We start from the raw sequence: 21,035 nt of genomic DNA on the forward strand, positions 1-21,035 counted from the left end.
AGTTTGTATGGAAAAAAATTAAAAATAGGGGGACTAAGACTTTTGCACAGTACTGTATATGTATGTTAGAGAAAGGTCCAGAGTATAAATAGAAGAAAAAGATTGTGATTTGTAGTTTATTACATTATTACCTTGCTTATTATTTTGTAAAAGAAAATAATAAACAAGGTAATAATATAAAAGAAAAGGAAAAAGAAATGCCATTACTTCTGTTCAGATGTTAATTTGACAACTTTAATTTTAAGAGCCAGTAGGTGGCAGTGTTTCTCTCGCAACAAGATGCGCAGTACAAGAACTTTGGCGGAAGTGACGACAGAACCGCTGAAAGTTTAAATTTGTCAACGGAAAAGTGGCGGTAGAGAAGGTTGGTAAGTATAAGTCTGTCATATAGTATAGGAAAAATAAATATCGATTAAGGTTTTAGGCGCTATTGTATTATTTTCTAAAGTGGCGAAAGAGGATTTTGAAAAAAGATGGTATCTATAATGTGTATCTTTTTTTCCTCGTGTTTTAATTCTATAAAGAAAAACTCGTGACTAAATGAGCAGCTAGTGAATGGTGAATACTGTATAAACAAATATCCTTAAATATTCCTGTTTGGCTCGTTTATTTATTTTAAACTTTTTAGATATTTAATGTCATTATTGACTTGTTTCACTTTCCCCCATGGTCAGTTTTATTTTCCTAAATACACATCCACACGGGCGGCACGGTGGTGTAGTGGTTAGCGCTGTCGCCTCACAGCAAGAAGGTCCTGGGTTCGAGCCCCGGGGCCGGCGAGGGCCTTTCTGTGCGGAGTTTGCATGTTCTCTCCGTGTCCGCGTGGGTTTCCTCCGGGTGCTCCGGTTTCCCCCACAGTCCAAAGACATGCAGGTTAGGTTAACTGGTGACTCTAAATTGACCGTAGGTGTGAATGTGAGTGTGAATGGTTGTCTGTGTCTATGTGTCAGCCCTGTGATGACCTGGCGACTTGTCCAGGGTGTACCCCACCTTTCTCCCGTAGTCAGCAGGGATAGGCTCCAGCTTGCCTGCGACCCTGTAGAACAGGGGTTCTCAACCTTTTGCAACCTGGGCCCCACCAAAGCTGGTTAATTGCAGTTGGGGGCCCCTCTTCTCGCCCCGCCCCCATCCCCCCCCAAACACACTCACCCGCAGTGACGCCACCCGACCTACAGCACCTTATATCGACCGATAGATAGATAGCCCTGGGCTAGATTATTATTATTATTATCATTATTATTATTATTATTAGTAGTAGTAGTAGCAGTAGCAGCAGTAGTAGCATTATCCATTCCATAGAAATACATAGGCCTATTATCATTATTAGGCTATTGTTATAATTGGCAGTAGCACCACATTTCTAATCTGCTTTTGGGCATTATTATAATTATTATAATTATTATTATTATGGCCTATTATCATTACTAAGCTGTTGGCAGTAGTACAAGACTTATGTTCTTTCAGGCATTATTATTACATTATTATTATTATTAGGCCTATTATTATTATTATTATTATTATTATTGCTGTTGTTGGTTGTTGATATTATTATTATTATTATTATGCTATTATTATTAATAGGCATCATTATTATTATTATTATTATTAGTGTTTTTATTAGGTATTTTATTAGGCTTATCATTAGCTGGCTATTGATATCATTGGGAATTGGGACCAGGCGTGAATTTAGGTTTTACTTTTTACTGTGCCTTTGTGATCTGCATTTGCGTTAATGCGAGACCTGAGCCTGCTTTGCCTTACAAAGATCCTCGATTCTTGGCGAAATGTTTGACAAGCACAGTCTCAAGTCATCCTCAATTTGCGCACGATTGCGATATTTCGTTTTGAGCGCAGTCATTTTTGAAAATCCTGCCTCACACAAGTAGGTCGATGCGAATGGGATGAGCAGTTTCAAGGCTACGTCACACAGTTGCGGGTACTCCTGCATCAATGCTGCCCAGAATGTCGAAAGAGGGCATGAGGTGAAGACTGCCTTAAGTCTACTGTCACTCTTCAGCTCAATAAGCTGTTCCTGCATGTCAACTGGAAGTTCGTCAGCAGTACACACAAATGGATCTTGAACCCACGCAAAAGAGCGATAATCCTCTGTGAAGTATGCCGCAAACTGTTTTCTCATTACCGACAGGTGCTCTGACGCTGCTTGAAAGACAGATGAGAAATCATGGGAAGTGCCTGCATTACTGATAAAGTCTGCAAGGCTTGGGAACATATCACAGTTCCCCCGACTGATGTGGCCACACCAGAGGTCAAGTTTTTGCTTGAAGGCATCCACTTTCTCTGCGAGAAGCAAAATGTGAGTTTCTCGGCCTTGCAAAGACAGGTTCAAGCCATTCAAGCGGTCAAATATATCGACCAAATAGGAGAGACACACCAGCCACAAAGGGTCATCCAGATTTTTCGCCAGGTCTGAATTGATTTGTGTCAAAAACCGCTTCACCTCATCTCGCAGCTCATACAAACGTTGTAACACCCGCCCCCTGGACAGCCAGCGAACCTCAGTGTGCAGAAGCAGCTGTTCGTGCTCTGACCCCATCTCCTGACAGAGGACCTCAAACAAGCGAGAGTTTAGCGGCCGTGACTTGATGAGGTTGATCATTTTTACTGATTGGTTCAGCACGGATTCCAACAGAGACGGCATTTTTTTTGCAGCGAGTGCTTCGCGATGAACCATGCAATGGGTCCATTTTACAAGTGGAGCTACCTGCTTAACGCGAGCAGCTAGACCTTGCTCACGGCCCATCATTGCTCGTGCGCCATCCGTGCACAAGCCAACGCATCGGTCCCACGCCAACCCATTCTCGCGAATAAATGAATCAAGGACATTGAAGATGGCCTCTCCAGTTGTGTGTGACTGAAGAGGGCGGCAAAAAAGGACATCCTCCTCAATTAATTTATCCCTGACATACCTGACATATGTAAGAAGCTGTGCCTGTCCAGCAATATCGGTAGACTCATCCAACTGCAAGGCATAGTATGGACTATTTTTAATAAACTGTATTAATTGCTCTCTGATATCATTGGACATATCAGCAATTCTCCGAGCAACTGTGTCATTTGAAAGTGGCACGGTGCCTAATTTGGCTGCTGCACTATCCCCGAAGAATATTCTGCACATGTCCTGCGCAGCTGGCAAAACGAATTTCTCGGCATCAGTGTGCGGTTTGCCTAGCTTACCTATTCTTTTTGCCACCACATATGATGCCTCCAGGCACTGCTTAGATACAGTGCTGTGCACGGAAATTGTTGCCTGTTGCTGATGCAGGCCATCACGCTTTCTTTGAAAGTATTCAAGCGGTTTGTCCTTCAGGCCAGCATGCTTCGTTTCGAGGTGCCTTTTAAGTTTGCATGGCTTCATGCTTTCGTTTGCCAGCACCTCGGCACACACGACACACTGAGGACGAAGATCAGAGGTGACAGTAAAACCAAACTGTAGGTATGATTCATCGTACCTCCGAAGCTTTCTCGCAGCTGGTGGTAGACCTACATCAGTTGTCTTGGGTTTTTTGACAAGAAATCTATCCATTTTGTTAAAGTATTTGTGAATAAACGTGTGTAATAAAGTTGTAACGATAAGTCTGTAGTAGGCTAAGTCTGTAGTAGGCTAAGGGGGCTAACCAGAGGGAACATATGGGGCTTATCAGTGAGAAACACGATCGATATCTTTATTCGGGGATTTTATAGTTGCAAATTTTAACGAGGTGTGAATGGTGTACTTACTCGTGTGAGTGTGTGTGAGTGTGTGTGTTGGTGTGTGTGGGGGACAGTTGGATTTTTCACACGCAGGGTGAAAAAGGCAAAGGGGTAGTAGACTAGCAGTAAGAAAACAACAAAAACAACAAATTATTTGGGTAGAGCTGAAATGGGGAAAGCAAAAATACAGTGTGGGGTAGTAGTCTTTAAAAAGACTGTTTGGGTTTTGCACTGTATCGATGGATTGATGATAGTAGACTAGCGAGAGTCGGCACGAGTTAACTCGGCAAGAGAAACCAGACTAGTGTGTGTGTGGCAAGCACTCACACGGTGGCCACGGTATGCAGACTCACTCACGTGACGTTGCGTCATGTTCGCGTCACGGGCTTAAAATAACCTACACACAAGATTTTATGATAGATTGATGATAGATTTTATAATAGTATTGATTTGTATGTAATAGTCCAATGTCCTGCATTTTGACATGGGTAAATGTGTTGCATCTGCTTAGCTACTATAGCCTGTTAGCCCCAGATTTTTTTTTTCCTCCATACATGAAGCCTACTCGCGACCCCCCTGGAGTACCTCTGCGCCCCACCAGGGGGGCGCCCCCCCCGGTTGAGAACCACTGCAGGATAAAGCGGCTAGAGATAATGAGAGGAGATGAGACACAACCACATACATCTCATCTCATTATCTCTAGCCGCTTTATCCTGTTCTACAGGGTCGCAGGCAAGCTGGAGCCTATCCCAGCTGACTACGGGCGAAAGGCGGGGTACACCCTGGACAAGTCGCCAGGTCATCACAGGGCTGACACATAGACACAGACAACCATTCACACTCACATTCACACCTACGGTCAATTTAGAGTCACCAGTTAACCTAACCTGCATGTCTTTGGACTGTGGGGGAAACCGGAGCACCCGGAGGAAACCCACGCGGACACGGGGAGAACATGCAAACTCCACACAGAAAGGCCCTCGCCGGCCCCGGGGCTCGAACCCGGACCTTCTTGCTGTGAGGCGACAGTGCTAACCACTACACCACCGTGCCTCCCATACACACATATATATATATCTCATCTCATTATCTCTAGCCGCTTTATCCTTCTACAGGGTCGCAGGCAAGCTGGAGCCTATCCCAGCTGACTACGGGCGAAAGGCGGGGTACACCCTGGACAAGTCGCCAGGTCATCACAGGGCTGACACATAGACACAGACAACCATTCACACTCACATTCACACCTACGGTCAATTTAGAGTCACCAGTTAACCTAACCTGCATGTCTTTGGACTGTGGGGGAAACCGGAGCACCCGGAGGAAACCCACGCGGACACGGGGAGAACATGCAAACTCCACACAGAAAGGCCCTCGCCGGCCCCGGGGCTCGAACCCGGACCTTCTTGCTGTGAGGCGACAGTGCTAACCACTACACCACCGTGCCTCCCATACACACATATATATATATATATATATATATATATATATTTTTTTTTTTTTTTTCCCTCTCTCTATATATTTTATTTATATATATATATAATATATATATATATATATATATATATATTTTTTTTTTCCTCTCTCTCTCTCTCTCTCTCTCTCTCTCTCTCTCTATATATATATATATATATATATATATATATATATATATATATAAAATAAATAAATTAGGGTGCATCAGTTGCCCCCTAAAAATGAAAAGTTCCTCCGATCATGATGCATTTTTGTTTTTATGTTCCTTTTGGTAAGAAAACACACTGGGTGAAATATTTTGACAAATTTCAAAAGTTTAATGGTGGCACCAGGAGCTCATCTCATTATCTCTAGCCGCTTTATCCTGTTCTACAGGGTCGCAGGCAAGCTGGAGCCTATCCCTGCTGACTATGGGCGAAAGGCGGGGTACACCCTGGACAAGTCGCCAGGTCATCACAGGGCTGACACATAGACACAGACAACCATTCACACTCACATTCACACCTACGGTCAATTTAGAGTCACCAGTTAACCTAACCTGCATGTCTTTGGACTGTGGGGGAAACCGGAGCACCCGGAGGAAACCCACGCGGACACGGGAAGAACATGCAAACTCCACACAGAAAAGCCCTCGCCAGCCCCGGGGCTCGAACCCGGACCTTCTTGCTGTGAGGCGACAGCGCTAACCACTACACCACCGTGCCGCCACCAGGAGCTCAAAGTTATGGAAAAAGCTGCTATTTTATGACACAATTTTGATCATTTTTCATGAAACATTATGGCACCTTATAGAGTATACCAAATATCTTAGATACACATTTTTAGTACATATTCTAAATATATTATCAAGCACAGTTTGAGTTTTAGCTGTTCATTGAATCATTGTTCAACTACTTTTAAACAATACAAATGTATTATGAATCACATTAATGATTCTCAATCCCTTGCAAAGGTTCTTAACATGATCTCTGGGTCACAAGAAATCAATAAATGGAGTCCAACATTGTGATTCAAACCTTACACGAAATCATAAAATAAGCGTTTTTTGGCAAAAAATGAACCTCATGGTGCCACCATTAGACTTTTGAATATAGTCAAAACATTTTACAGGATGTCTTTATTGGTGAAAAGGAACACCCAAACAAAAATGCATCAGATTTTATGAAAGTGAGGGCAACTGATGCACCCTAATATATACACAAACAAAACCTTTTTTTTTTTTTTGACTAATTACTAAATTTTGGTGAAAATGTTCAAGAGCATGTTTTATATTTTGTTTTTTGTTGATCCTCCCTATTTGTAACTGTTAAAGATGACTCTTATCTTGGTAACATATCCTAATGTCTCATTCAAAAAGCTAATATAGTTGACAAGTAAATGTAAGGAGTAAATAATTTTTTTTTTTTGTAGGAGCCATGATGGAGAATACGTTTCCAATCTACAAGGTGGATGCCATTGTGCAGTATTTTCGAGCTGAAGTCTTGACGGGTCAAGAGGCGAAACATTTTGCAAAAAGTGACATCACTCCAAATCCAAAGGTGAGCCATCATTTTGACGCTTAAATAGATGAGATGATTTGCATGGCTGTGAATTAGATTTGCTTATTTGCATTTTGCAGGCGGATGTCCTCCAGAGACTCTATGTGAGAATATTGCAGCTTGTGTATCGCTTCAGGCCTGAGTGCCATAACCTGGTGAGCACAGTTGAATCATAAATGAAATCACTAGTTGTTGTGGTATGGCGTGATCTATAGTAGAACGAGCCCCTGATATCAAAATGTCGGGGCTTTCTGTCTGTCATGGACAGTTCCAGGCAAACATATCAACAATGTTTGAGTATTCATAACTAGTCACAGCTTTGTAATCATCCAGTTATCCAATAATGCTCTTTAGAAACGCATACAAAAGTATGTGGAAATCCTATATGACTGCTGCCTCAGTCATATAGGATGTCTTTGTGTGCTGTCTCATTGAGTTCTTGTCACTGGAACCAAGAGGCCAAAACCTATCCCAGCATAACCGTACACCTGTGCACAAAGCAAGGTCCATGGAGTAATGGTTTTCTGAGGCTAGACTGGGATAACTTCAGGGCTCGACATTAACAGTAGCCCGATTGCCCGGGGCAACCATCCAATAGATTCGGACAACCAGACTCTCACAAATGCTTGCCCGATCGGGCAATAACCCAAATATGTCAACTTGCATGAAAAACGATGTTTATTCATTCATATTATGATGAAATTCCATCACGATTTGCGATTATTTGACTCGGAAAGACCGCGTCCATGTTATCGTTACGGGATGTTCAACAACTAGCGGAATTCACATTTGCACATCGCGGGCTCGCAATGCAGTTTCCCATTGCTAATAATTATCACGTAGTGCATATTCAGTGTTCTATTCAGACCAGAGCATTTTTTAAGGATTTTCCACTAGGAGACCAACTGGTCTGGGCAATACAATCACAGGCCCCAGAGTCCATGCGGCTACACCGCTGCGGCATATTCTGTGATGCAAAATGGTTCACCAATCATCATACAGACAAGCACACTACAGTGACTACACAGCTATCAAGAGCAATTACCAAGCACAAATGTTACAGGGGCAAAGATAGGTTTTTAATTTGGGCACCATGGCGAGTCTAAATTTATTTATTTATTTTTTACTATTCGCGTGTAGCGTGCTGAAAATTTGACATTTTTAGTAATTTTTTTTAACCAATTATAAATGTATCGAGCAATAAAAATAATTGAAATTACATAATCATGTGCAAGTATAAAGTAGTGCTGTATCTAAAAAGTCAAAAGTTTTCTCCAACATTCTGAATAAATGAAAAAGAAAATATTTTGTAAGCCTAATTATGATCACAGCATCTATTTGGGCGCACATCTATTTCAATTCAACTTCCAATATAATTTGGTATAAATTAATTTGGGCATAAATGGGATACAAATAATTTTCACTTAAGTTTAAAAATAAGCTGGTACAAAGTAGATTACATAAGTCTCACATAAAATGTGTAATAAAAATCCATAGCGTACCTGGCAACTGTAAGGCAGCTGTGTTGCAGACAAGTCAATGACCTCGACGTTGTCAACAATATCGTCTGATGTCTTCTGACTGTTCTGTCGTGTGATAAACCTCCCCATTCCCCTGCCTGTAGACTTAATAATGCCATTGATTGTGTGTTGTGTGCCTAAAAAAATGAGGGCCTACTTTTCAAGGAAAAAAAAGTCCACATTTTCAGAAAACGAGTGGCTTTTTTGGGGGGAAATGCAAACAGAACATTTTTCTTTGAACTTTTAATTCTTCTTTTACTTTTCTTAATGAGAAAAATGGGCATGTGGCTGACCTGCCAGTAATTTAAATCTTGGTTGGAATGGAGTTAGTGCCATTCTCATGCAGATATGTAGGTGTTCATTGTTGAGCCTAGAACGGTACTTGGTTTTGACAATGTTCATAGTGGAAAAAGCTGACTCACAGCTGTAAGGCAATCCAAACATAGTCAAGGTGTGCAGTGTTCCTTTGGTTAGACCAGGGAACACATGCTCAGAAACAGTCTGTAACCAGAAAGTAGCAGGGTCAGGCTACATCCACACGACAACGGCAACGAGATGTTATTTAAAAATATATCGCGTCCAAATGTGCAACGATCAGTAAAATATCAGGTCCATATGGCAACGCTTGCTGAAAACGATGCAATACACATGCCACACCTCTAGGGGCGCTGTAAGACGGTCCCTTAGGAGACACCAGAACAATAGAAGAAGTAAGGACGCATGCGCATAAACTATTATGCGCGAGACTTCATATTAGCCACAAAGTCAGGAAAATCTGTTCGTAAAATTACATTATAATGACCAAATACAATGAAAAGTATTTTTCCAGTCTCACCTGTGAAAGGTAATCCCATGTGATCTCGTTTGGACGGCAAACCTGTTGGTACAGTTAAACGCAGCTAATCTTTATTCTCCGCTTTGACCTATCCAATATGGCGGCGAGGATGACGTATGATTCTACGCGGAAGGCGGTGTCTTTAATGGTCCGGAATAAATTGAATGCTACACGTTGATGGATTAATTTGCTCTTCTACGCCCTTTTTGAGGAATGTATTGTAGGACTTAAACCAACATCTGAAGAGGTGAGATCGCTCCTTTTTTCCCTATTTTTGCTGGTGGGATTGACTCTGCCCTAAGGGCAGAGTCTCTCTCTCTCTTTCTCACTTTGCACCATTACACAATAAATATTCACAGTGAAAATATTTTGTAAGCGCATTTCATGAACCAAGTTATAGGATTTGTTGACAACTCGCATCGAGTTCGTTACACTTCTACCCGGCATGAAGCACTCACAGTCATGTGGTTGTGACGTCATCGTAAACAAATCCGTTCTACTCATCCAGACGACTTCACAATGGCAACGTTGCCAGATCTTTCCACTCTGGAACCCGTTCTCAAAAAGATTGCGTTTTGGGCACCCAAAACGCTGGTGCCGTGTGGACGCCAGGCCTAAACGATAAGCAATTGTATCGGAGTCACCTGAATCCGTTGCCGTGTGGACAGGGCCTCAGTTGTCTCAAAATGCTCTCTTAATGCAGCATTTCCTTGCAGATCAATGAGCAGATCAATGTCTCAGCAACGGCGTTTAAGTACTCCTTCACAACTGTCCCATCACTAAATGTTTTTTTTTTTTTTATGTTGCCCCAAAATCCATGCTACTTTTAAGGAACATTCATTTGCACGTTGCTGGGCTGTAAATGTATGTGTGATGAGTCGGGTAGACCTGTCATACTGTGCTTGCAGTTCGGTTATTTTGCGGCCCTCAGCTCGGACTTCAGGGGGTAACTTTGCTCAAAAGAGCTGTGCTTTGTTTCGTAGTGGCGCTTCACGTTGCCGCTTTTAATTAACGCCACGTTTTCGGAGCATATGAGGCACACTGGTTTTGAACTGCTCGCCGGAAGAATGAACATATATTTCTCCGTCCATTCATCTTTAAAACAAAGATTTTCCTTGTCTACTTTCTGCCGCTTTTTGGAGCAAGCCATGTTGTCTCGGTCGGTTGTCTCTGAACTTAACTCTCTTCCTCTCTGCTTGTTGCTGTGCTGTGGTGCGCTGGGTAAACTAACGATTTTATTGGCTCAACTGAGTGAAGCTGTTGTCGTATTTACTGGAGTAGCAGCGCCCGCTGTCAATAGCCACGACCATCCAAAATAATGCTCCATGAAAATTACTTAATCTCGTGAATTTACCATTGGTCACGGGTCCGGACAGAACCATCACTGGGTCCGGATCCGGACCGAGGTCCTCCATTTGGTGATGCCTGATCTATACTATCAACAGTATCACAAACTGACAGCCACGTCACACATCACATCACATTATCTCTAGCCGCTTTATCCTTCTACAGGGTCGCAGGCAAGCTGGAGCCTATCCCAGCTGACTACGGGCGAAAGGCGGGGTACACCCTGGACAAGTCGCCAGGTCATCACAGGGCTGACACATAGACACAGACAACCATTCACACTCACATTCACACCTACGGTCAATTTAGAGTCACCAGTTAACCTAACCTGCATGTCTTTGGACTGTGGGGGAAACCGGAGCACCCGGAGGAAACCCACGCGGACACGGGGAGAACATGCAAACTCCACACAGAAGGGCCCTCGCCGGCCCCGGGGCTCGAACCCAGGACCTTCTTGCTGTGAGGCGACAGCGCTAACCACTACACCACCGTGCCGCCCTGACAGCCACGTGTTATCATGAATCGTTGAGAATTTCACAACATAAACAAAGGAAGTATATTTTATGACATTCAGACGTCAGAGACTCAGACACGGTTTACGGTAATCGCTAGACGCATTTCATGTTCACTTCATATTATGAAGCGACTGAACAACAAATTGAAATGTATATGCCAAAAAATGACACTTAACAATAATTTAAAAATATTTTGGGTTCTCCACCCTTATGAAACAGGATATTTTCTTCTAATTTGGGCGATTTTCGTAAGTTCTATTTTGGGCCTTTTGACAACCCCGTAATTTGGGCGCCGTTATACGGTATGTAATTGGGGCTGTATTTGCCCTTGTGTTATGTCAAAGACACTCAAAGTTACACAGTAATGACATCGGATTCTGACGTCAGCCATCTCAGTAACCAAATTTTAGTTTTGTTTTTCTTAACCAACATGATCTTGTGTGTATATCTTATAACATAGATCTTCGTTTTCCTTGTTAAATGTATACTTACATGGTACTTGGTTAATTAATTGCAACTGATTGAACCAAATGATAAGACATAACTTGGTTTAAAATTTGGTCTCCCAGTGAAGCTGGTTTGGCATTGACTAGGAGACCAAATCTGGCCACTGGGAAACCATTTGCTCTGATTCAGACCCTCCAGGATTTCGCGATGTTGCGATTTGCCACTTCAACCAATCCCCGCGAACTCAGGGCGGTGTTGCAATTATATCCAATCACCGCAACTTTCCCGCAAATTTGACCAATCGTTGGCATCGTCTTGAGGTGACGTCGATAAACTACCTTCCGCCTTACTTCCGTGTATACGTTCAAGAGAAGCAGCATGTGCCGCAGTGTTGCCAGATTGGGCGATTTTAAGTGCATTTTGGCGGGTTTTGAACATATTTTGGACTGGGAAAACGTCAGCAGTATCTGGCAACATTGCATGATGTGCGAGTCAGTGTTTATGTAGGCTTAAATTCTGTTACTGAAAGTGTGTTATGTTTACAGTGAAGGACTGTGTGCACTTTTTTTTTTTTACTTAATACAAGAAATTAATGGATGCCAACATTTTTGCCAAAATGGTATTTTATTTTCCATTGTTTAGGCAGCTTCAGCATCATACTGTGAGATTCTGTTCAAATTTTTTTTTTCTTCTATGAAGCCTGAGCCATTTATTTTATTAGTTCATAATTATTGTTTAATTTAGTCTTCAGGAGAGACTGCCTGCACACAGCACTAGTATTAATAGTTTTTTTTTTCTTACATGAAAGCTGAGGCATTTATTATATTTTAAGGTAACTTCATGTTGTGCTGTGAGGTTCACTTTAGCTTTTGAACCAACAGGTGCATTTGGATAAGTAAAGCCTATTTTTCTGCATTTTTGTAGTCCTGGTAATCTTTTATATTGGTAAAGTTGTTTATAGGACCATTTCTCAGTGTCTGTTTTTTTTAATCAATAGTTTTTCAGTAATAACGTAATATTTAACATATCACTCAATTTTAATCACAAAAAGAGAAAATCGCAACAATTTCTCGCAACTTTCACTTCCTCCCACAATGTAATCGCAGCAAAAACCTAAAAAACACCGCAACTTTCATCACAATTTTTTGGAAAAAACCCCCGCGACATCAGACATTTTAGCCCGCGACAATCACAAAAAAGGCCCGCGGAATCCTGGGGGGATTGTCTATTGGTATGTCCTTCACTACATGAATAATTATTGTATTACTCGCACGGGGCGCTAGTGTCAATGCCTGTTGATACAGACAGTGTCTGAGAAGGTTGAATAATAAATAAAATGTGTAATATTTGGGCAACCATGTTCTGAGTTCAGGCAACCAGATTTCCACAAATGGTTGCCCGAATGGGCAGCCATGTCTCAAAGTTAACGTACCGTAGAGCCCTGAACTTGAGTGTCCAACATCAGTTCTTGACCTCACTAATGCTCCTGTGGATGAATGGGCAAACCCCCAGAGCCATGCTCCAAAGTCTGTTGAAAAGCCTTCCCAGAAGAGTGAAGGTTATCATAACAGCAATGGGTGAACAGTTGGCATTCATTCCTTTTGAATTGGTAGGAGTTTGTGCAAGGTGGCGTTTAGGTGAAACACATTTCAGAGGTGATTTACCAGTTTGGGACTCTTCAATGTGCTATGCAGTAGGGCACTTTTTGAAAATGTCTGGGCTTCTCTATCAGTAAGCCTAAGTAAAAGACACTTCTTAAAGCGTACTGGTACTGGTCATGCTTACAACGTTAATCGTGCTTTATGTATTACTTGTAGACAAAAGATGTGCACATTCAATAAAAAAAAACACTGTAAAAGCACTTCTGTGGACAGTTTTATTCTGTGAATTACCCGCGGGGGCAGAACCAATGGGGAGTAGCCATTGCCGCCCGGAAGTGACGTGCAGTCGTTGATTCCGGGTTATCGGGCGCGAGTAAACAAGCAGTGTTCTGTGGGTCGAGGTGAAAGGAGGTGTTAAAGAAGCAAAATCTGGCTAGCAACTTTGATGAAATGGGTGTTAATGGTTCTCTATTCGAGCCAGAGAGGGAGGAGGCTTGTGAGGACAGTGAGTCATCGCATTCTAATGATTTGGAGGAGGAAACTGCTGCAAGAGATGTGTGACGGTAGATCCAAAATGGCTACCGCTCCAAAGTGTCTATGCGGGCAGTGCTCTGTTATGAGAACTGACATGGAGTCCTACTGTTGTCAAGAACATGAACTCATTACAGACCGCTTTGACTGCTGCATTATGTCCACCCCGTATCTGCACGAGTACGTCTTTCACAAACCGTCTCTGGAAATGGCCTTCATTGACTACGTTTACATGCACGTCCAAATCGAGCTACTGTCGGTAATCGAGCAAAGGGTCCCAGCAGGGGTGCCAGAGAAATCCAATCCTACATGCACAAGTGGAATCGGGCTATTGTGCAAGGTGCATTGCGCACCCGAGCCACACGTGGCGCTACACGCCCCATCGTGTTGGTACACTTCCGGTTGTCGTCATGAAGAAGAGCTAAAGTGTTGCCAGATACTGCTGACGTTTTCCAGCCCAAAACATGTTCAAATCCGCTAAAATGCACTTAAAACCCCCAATCTGGCAACACTAGCAGTTCCGTGTTCAAGCTGTTAGGCTTGCTCTAACAGACTATGGCTACAAACTGTCCGGCGCAGACCACTGTTTTGTAAGACAACTTATTTTGCACAATAATATTTTTCTAAAGTCCATTTTTTGCTTACAAAAAATATTTTTTTTGCTTACAATTTAACTTATGTCTTAATAAACACACAAAAAGTTCAGTTGTTTTGTTTTTATTGACATTCTTCAGATGTTGGACATAGACACACACAAATACAATGACTTGTTTATGTACACAATTCACAGCTATGCAACAGCTGTACAGATGTATTTGGTGATACAGTAAGTGAGCTAAATTTTAACAGTGCAAACAATGCCACAAAAAGAAAAGATTCATGCCGTTGTCATGATTCGTTGTCATGCCGACCGAGGCTGTTGTGTTTCCCGCTTGTGGTCTCGTCACTCGTCACTTCCGGAAGTAGCTCGACAGCTAGCTCGATAGGGTTTACATGCACAAAGTAGCTTGGCAGAAATCGCATAAACTAGGTCGTGTAGCTCGATTCCGAGAAATCAAGTTCGGTTCAATTTCAGCCGAATTAAGGTGTATACATGGCATTTTGAACTTCGATTTCAGTTGAGCAACGGCAGAAATTCGATTCTCTCTATGTGCATGTAAACGTAGTGATTGATGGCATGATCTGCAGGTACCTCTGGGGACTAGCATCTGAAGGGGAGCTGACGAACAGGCAAGTTCCCAGTCAAGTAACTTAAGAACACATTGAATAAATATAGATCTAATACTTGTAGTAGATCTTTATTTTATAGCACTTCTATTTCATGGCATTATATGCAAGTAGATTTGCAACCGGACAAAACAACTGTGCTGGAACAGCCCGTGAAGGAGGCAACATGTCTCTGACCATGCCTGACTGACAGAGCAGTGACCTTAAAACTTGCGCGTACTTGACAAGAGCTTCTGACAAACGTTACATGACGGAACCACTGGTATCATACGTGATCTTTTGAAATGGCTAGTAATTAAAATTCACCACAGGTACCCTTTAAAGGGCAGAAATAAAAAATTAGATTCATTGCAGTGTGGCATATCTCAAACGCTATTGGCTGTTAGGTCACTCAGTCAAACACTTCAACATGACCTCACTCTGATCTCCTCTTTCAGAAGGAAATAACATACACCATCAAATCACAGCTAAAACTTTTCAATGGGACTTTTTTTTTAATATTGTGTGCTTTGATTGTTTTACAACCCCGATTCCAAAAAAGTTGGGACAAAGTACAAATTGTAAATAAAAACAGAATGCAATGATGTGGAAGTTTCAAAATTCCATATTTTATTCAGAATAGAACATAGATGGCATATCAAATGTTTAAAGGTCCCCTTGCATCTTTTTTTTCATTAATTGTGCGGTAGTCTCTAGTATAAATGAATGAATGCCCTGTGAGCAGGTTTTGGTGAAAAAATGCTGTGGTTCTCCTGTTTCAGGCTGTTCTAGTTTGGTGGAGGAGTGGGTGGTGGGAGAACGACAGGATTTCAGCTCTTAATCATTAATATTCATGACATGTAAACGTGTTGCCTCTGATTGGCTGACAGCACTGTGACGCTACCTCCAGTGGGTCAGAACAAGCGGATGTGGGTGTCTGTCAAAACTGTTTTGATTGGCTATTATGGTCTCGACATCGATGTTTTGACCAATAACAATGTAGATGTGGCAGCGGGGGCGTGGCCGAGTGGCGGTCTGTGAATGGAGGGCGGAGTCAGGGAAGGTAAGTGGTAGAATCACTGCACCTGATGGGAATTAACGTGCATTTGTGTGTCTTCCCCAGTGACTGTGCCCTATAAGAGGAGAGGGAGAGCAGAGGAAGGGATCTCTCTCCCCAACCAGAACGCGCGTGTGTGCACGTGACTGGGAGGGAGTCATTCATTCATTCATTCATTTATTTATTTATTTGAATGCTCCCTGCGGCAGCGACTCTCATCAAGGCACGGAGCGGAGCTCGCCTCGGGGGGTGTGGGGGGAATAACGTCCCCTGGCTGGGAGCTGACGGGCCCTGGCAGCGCTGGTTTGTTCAGGAGAGGGCAGGGGTCGCTGGCTGCCAAGTCTGGGGAGGCTGGGACCTAGGGTTAGGTGAATTACGTCCCGAGGCACGGAGCTAGCCCGCCCAGGGAGCGCTCTTTCGTTCGGGAGAGGGCAGAGGCAGCTGGCTGTCAAGTCTGGGGAGGCTGGGACCTCCCCTGCCCGAGTTACGAGCGTGCAAAGTCAGGCTGAAGCCGCCGTTAGAAACGAAACTGATGCAGAGCACCGCGCCTTGGGGCGAATTACGTCTCTCTCCTTGCGCTTTCTTCCCATGGGCGGTCGCAAGCCAAGGTGGGCGAGGCCATGAATACTAATTTTCGAAGTGACGTCAGGCATGAAAATCTCTCACCTTTCGGCGAAATTCGCCGTTTTGAAGTCAAAAAGGGTGACCTACACGAATCGTGTAGATCCGAGGAGATTTTTGGGGGGGGGGTCGGGAGAATTTTTATTTTTTTTTATTTTTTTATTTATTTTTTTTTTTAAAGATATTTTTTTGGGCTTTTTGCACCTTTATTGGATAGGACAGTGTAGAGACAGGAAATGAGCGGGAGAGAGAGACAGGAAGGGATCGGGAAATGACCTCGGGCCGGAATCGAACCCGGGTCGCCCGCATTCATGGTATGGCGCCTTAACCACCTGAGCCACGATGCCCCCATTTTTTTTTTTTTTTTTTAATTATCATATGATTGACTTAATACGCAAACTGAGCACTTCAGAAATCGGCCCTTTAAATGACACTTGGACGGTCAGTAAATCCTCCTGGCTGCTTCGCTGCCGAGAACCAATCATATGCCAAACTGCGTTCCATTATTCCAATCATGCGCACACTCTTCACATGTACTTGGAGTGCATGGAGAGAGCCTGTGGTTGAATTGCAAAGCTGCGAGAACGAGAAGCAGGACATATCCACCTGGGGCCATTATTAAAAAATGTTCTGTTTCCGGTCCACCGGCCGGGTGAGTGTTTGTGCAGGTGAATTTTTTTTTTTTTAACGCCGGTTTTTCGACTTTTTTTTTCGGGTTCGTAAATCTAAACTCGAACTTGACATTTACGCATTCCCAGGGCTTTCCACTAAGGCTCATACTGCCTCCGCCAAGTGCGCGCACACACTACTGCCTCCGCCGAGTGCGCGCGCACACCGCATGTCGGGGCCGCGGATGAGTTCCTCTCCCCTGATCAACGAAGTCTGCTGGGAATTTGTGGTTATCGGTACAAACAGCGCGAATCACAACTTAAATGAGTGCGGTTCAGTTTGACATTATTGTCAGTCCGTTAGATAAACATTTAATTTTATTAAAATCGAAAATTAATATTTGGAGCCTGTGGGCTACAAAAATAGTCAAAGTAGCCGGCTGGACTTAATTGTGTAGCCGCAGCCGGTGCTTGTGGAAAGCCCTGTCGAATCAGCTCTGCGCATGCGCCGTGTGGCACAAAAAAAATGGCAGCCACCATGAAGGAAGGAGATCTGGAGTTTTCAAACATTTGCTTAAGTGTGAAATCGCAAAATGGTATTCTAGCGAACAACAAAATAGTAAAGATTCAGAAAAACAAATCATTCAGTGATCATTTTAATAGTGTAATTTCATCCGAACTAGGCCTAACGGTCGATTTAGAACTACAAAAAGTCCGTGTGTCGGACATTTTAAGTACCTTTGTAAAAGTTTTGCAAATGTTGCAGTCAGCATTTAAAATGCTAACTTAAAGTTTTTGTACAAGTTTCAGTTGATTAAACTGTCATTTTATTAAATGTGTCTGCTTTTGTAATAAAAAGTACTGAAAGAAAAAGCAAACACAGCATTGCGATTTCTTATCCATCCATATATAATAAAAAAAATTTTTTAAAATAAAAATCCCTCCCTCCCGACTGAAAATTTTTTTGCTCACCTGGTGGACAGGAAACGGATTTTTTTAAGGATGGCCTGGGACAAGGCAGACCAGAGCGTAACTTACACATTTACCTGCATTTACCAGCGGATTGAATTTGGTGAGTAATGGTTTCAATCGTTTTCATATTTTGTGCGGTATAACAAAGTTACTGCCGTTCGCTACAGCTTGCGTTGAACACTGCCAGAGCTAGCCGAAGCTCTGGTGAAAATAATAGCTCCCGTTTGCCAGATATTAAGTTAGCTTAAAGCTTGTGTAGTTAACGGTAACATAAAAGAAGAAACACAAACTTCTTTCGATTATCTCTGTAATTGGTATTTCAGGGACGTGTGAGGATAATATTCACGTGAGGGGCTGAAAAGGCTGAAGGTGAAGTGGTAAACTCTAAAACTTGTTAGCCTATGCTTTGGCCCATGCTTGAAGCCTTTTGTGACAAAATAAAAACTTGTGAACCCTGGTCATTTTTACACTCCACTGTTTTACACTGTTATTTATTGATTCATTAAAACGTAATGGTTTTGAGCCATCTAAAATGGCAAAAGCGGGCGTCTCGCATTTACTGCCCGGGCTCCACCCATTGACGAGATGGGGTGTCACTTTTTTCAGCGCGAAATTGGAGAGAAGACAACAGGGAAGAGTGTGTCACGAAAGGCTTGCCGTGTGTTTAGACCAAAAGCCACTAAAGCTGTTGTGTAAATCGTTATGTTGATATTATTTTTAGTCGCTGCTGTAGCTTTTGTCACCATTCTAAGTCAGCTAGCCTACTTCTGGCCATTAAAGCTTTAGTAGTTTCTGGTGTGAACACACAGACCGTGAGCCAGGGCCTCAAAATATGGAAACAGTTACCGAAAAAGTGGAAAAGGCTACCATACCTTTTCTGAAAGCTTGGATTCTCAGCTTTTCAGTGATGTATGATGGCCATCTGACAAGAGTAGCTGTTTTGAGTTATCACACGTAATGTAAACTAAGGTTGAGAAAATATTGCGTATAAATCAAGCAGAACACTGTATTCATTTTGTAATGTAAATTCCATGAAAGTTGGGACCTGATATAAATTATATGTGGTGGACATGTATTAAGGACCCTTTGAAATATCTCAATGCTGAATAACAACTTTTTCTAAAAATGTTTTACCTCAGACTTTCAACTCGACATGTCAACAAATTAGAATCGTACACTACTGTTTTGTCTTTGAAAAAACGCCATGTCTGTTATCAGACTGAAAATCCCCCCTCCAAATCAGATAATATGGGTAAATGGTACATTTTCTGAATCCTCAGGGTCATGCCAGTATTTCAGTGTTTGGATTTTGTTTTTCTGGTGCTCCCTGGTGCCACAGAATTAAGACGAAGGATTACTTAGGCAGAAATGGAAGGAAAATGTGTGATTAAAAGTTTGAAGAGCTCCAGGGTTGGCTGTACTCCTCTAAAATGCTCACAAAAGGATTTAAATGAAAGCTCAGAGTCTCCCCTTTAAAATGATGCCAAACATAACAAAATAAAATATTCCAATATGTCCAATATAGATTTCGGCAATATCAGTGTTCTGCTTGATTTATACACAATATTTTCTCAACCTTAGTTTACATTGTGTGATAACTCAAAACAGCTACTCCTGTCAGATGGCCATCATACATCATTGAAAAGCTGAGACTCCCAAGCTTTCAGAAAAGGTATGGTAGCCTTTGCCACTTTTTTGGTAACGACCAACCCCTCTAGGTCACGGACTAACAGTAGAGTGTGGTTTACAGTTGATACTGATGTACCACTTGTACTAATACAAACATTATCCTTAGAATGAGTGTGTTAGGGGAAGAGGACGCTGCAGCTGTTAAGCTGGATGCAGGCATTAAATGCAGCTGGAAGTGGGCCTGGCTTAAGCTGGAGGGCAAGGTATCTGTGAAGGGACAAGAGGTGTCCTTTCATGTTGGGGATTTCTTTAAGAAAATTGACAGAGAGGGATTGGCCAGGTGTGTCCTCTGCCACAAGGACACAAATTATGCAAACAAGGGCAGCCATGCTTTGATTGCTCACGTTCAAACTGCGATACATCAGTGTACCGGAAGTATTTCCTCCGCACCACCAACGCCCGTTGCCCAACAATACCCCACCCCCGCGCGTGTGCACCCTTCTCACCTTTTCAACCCCTGACCCATTTTCATGCCTGGACGTAACTTCATATGGCTTTTTCTGATCTGCTCGTTTTTCCGACTATTTTCTTTCATAAGCTAATACAGGGAATGGGAGTAGAATTACATTTTCACATGCAGCATGCATATGCAACTCGGAGTGAACTATGGTATTTCAAAAAGAGCCAGTATTAAATGTTTTTGGTGGAAGGGCACCTTTAAACTGAGAAAATGTATCATTTAAAGAGAAAAACTAGGTGATTTTAAATTTCATGACAACACATCTCAAAGTTGGGACAAGGCCATGTTTACCACTGTGAGACATCCCCTTTTCTCTTTACAACAGTCTGTAAATGTCTGGGGACTGAGGAGACAAGTTGCTCAAGTTTAGGGATAGGAATGTTAACCCATTCTTGTCTAATGTAGGATTCTAGTTGCTCAACTGTCTAAGGTCTTTTTTGTCGTATCTTCCGTTTTATGATGCGCCAAATGTTTTCTATGGGTGAAAGATCTGGACTGCAGGCTGGCCAGTTCAGTACCCGGACCCTTCTTCTACGCAGCCATGATGCTGTAATTCAGTGATTCCCAACCACTGTGCCGCAGCACATTAGTGTGCCATGAGAGATCATCAGGTGTACCGTGGGACATTATCCAATTTCGCTTAATTGTTCCGAAAATTATTTATTTACTGCAAATAATTTGTCTTCGTTCGTCTATGCCAGCGACGTATAGTGACCGGCAGAACAATTAAATACTCTTCCAATAGATGGCAGCAGGTAGCTAATTAACCTGTGTATCTACCTGTTGCCATTCAAACAATAGAATTAGTAATGCTTCGGGTGTGACAGCGGTGATAGCGATAGATAAATATTTGAAAAGAAAAAGTACACAATCCAAACTGGGCCCTGGAGAAAATTCTGACCCA

At 42.6% G+C, this 21,035-nt stretch overlaps 1 protein-coding gene across 3 annotated transcripts in view; it reads left to right on the forward strand.

The window, feature by feature from the left end:
• The first annotated feature begins 291 nt into the window (after window positions 1-291).
• nuf2 (UF2 component of NDC80 kinetochore complex) overlaps window positions 292-21,035 on the forward strand; it is a 46,863-nt gene continuing 26,119 nt past the window's right edge. Inside the window, exons 1-3 of one of the 3 annotated variants that reach the window (XM_060910958.1) lie at window positions 292-364; window positions 6,595-6,722; window positions 6,803-6,877. In XM_060910958.1, coding sequence (XP_060766941.1) covers window positions 6,600-6,722; window positions 6,803-6,877 — 198 coding nt within the window. In that variant the 5' untranslated portion in view covers window positions 292-364; window positions 6,595-6,599. Of the gene's footprint in view, window positions 369-6,594; window positions 6,723-6,802; window positions 6,878-21,035 lie in introns of all 3 variants that reach the window. The other 2 variants (XM_060910957.1, XM_060910959.1) reach the window with 2 other exon arrangements.

Source organism: Neoarius graeffei, chromosome 26 (genome assembly GCF_027579695.1).
Source record: "Neoarius graeffei isolate fNeoGra1 chromosome 26, fNeoGra1.pri, whole genome shotgun sequence".
In the NCBI taxonomy this organism is placed as follows: Eukaryota; Metazoa; Chordata; class Actinopteri; order Siluriformes; family Ariidae; genus Neoarius; species Neoarius graeffei.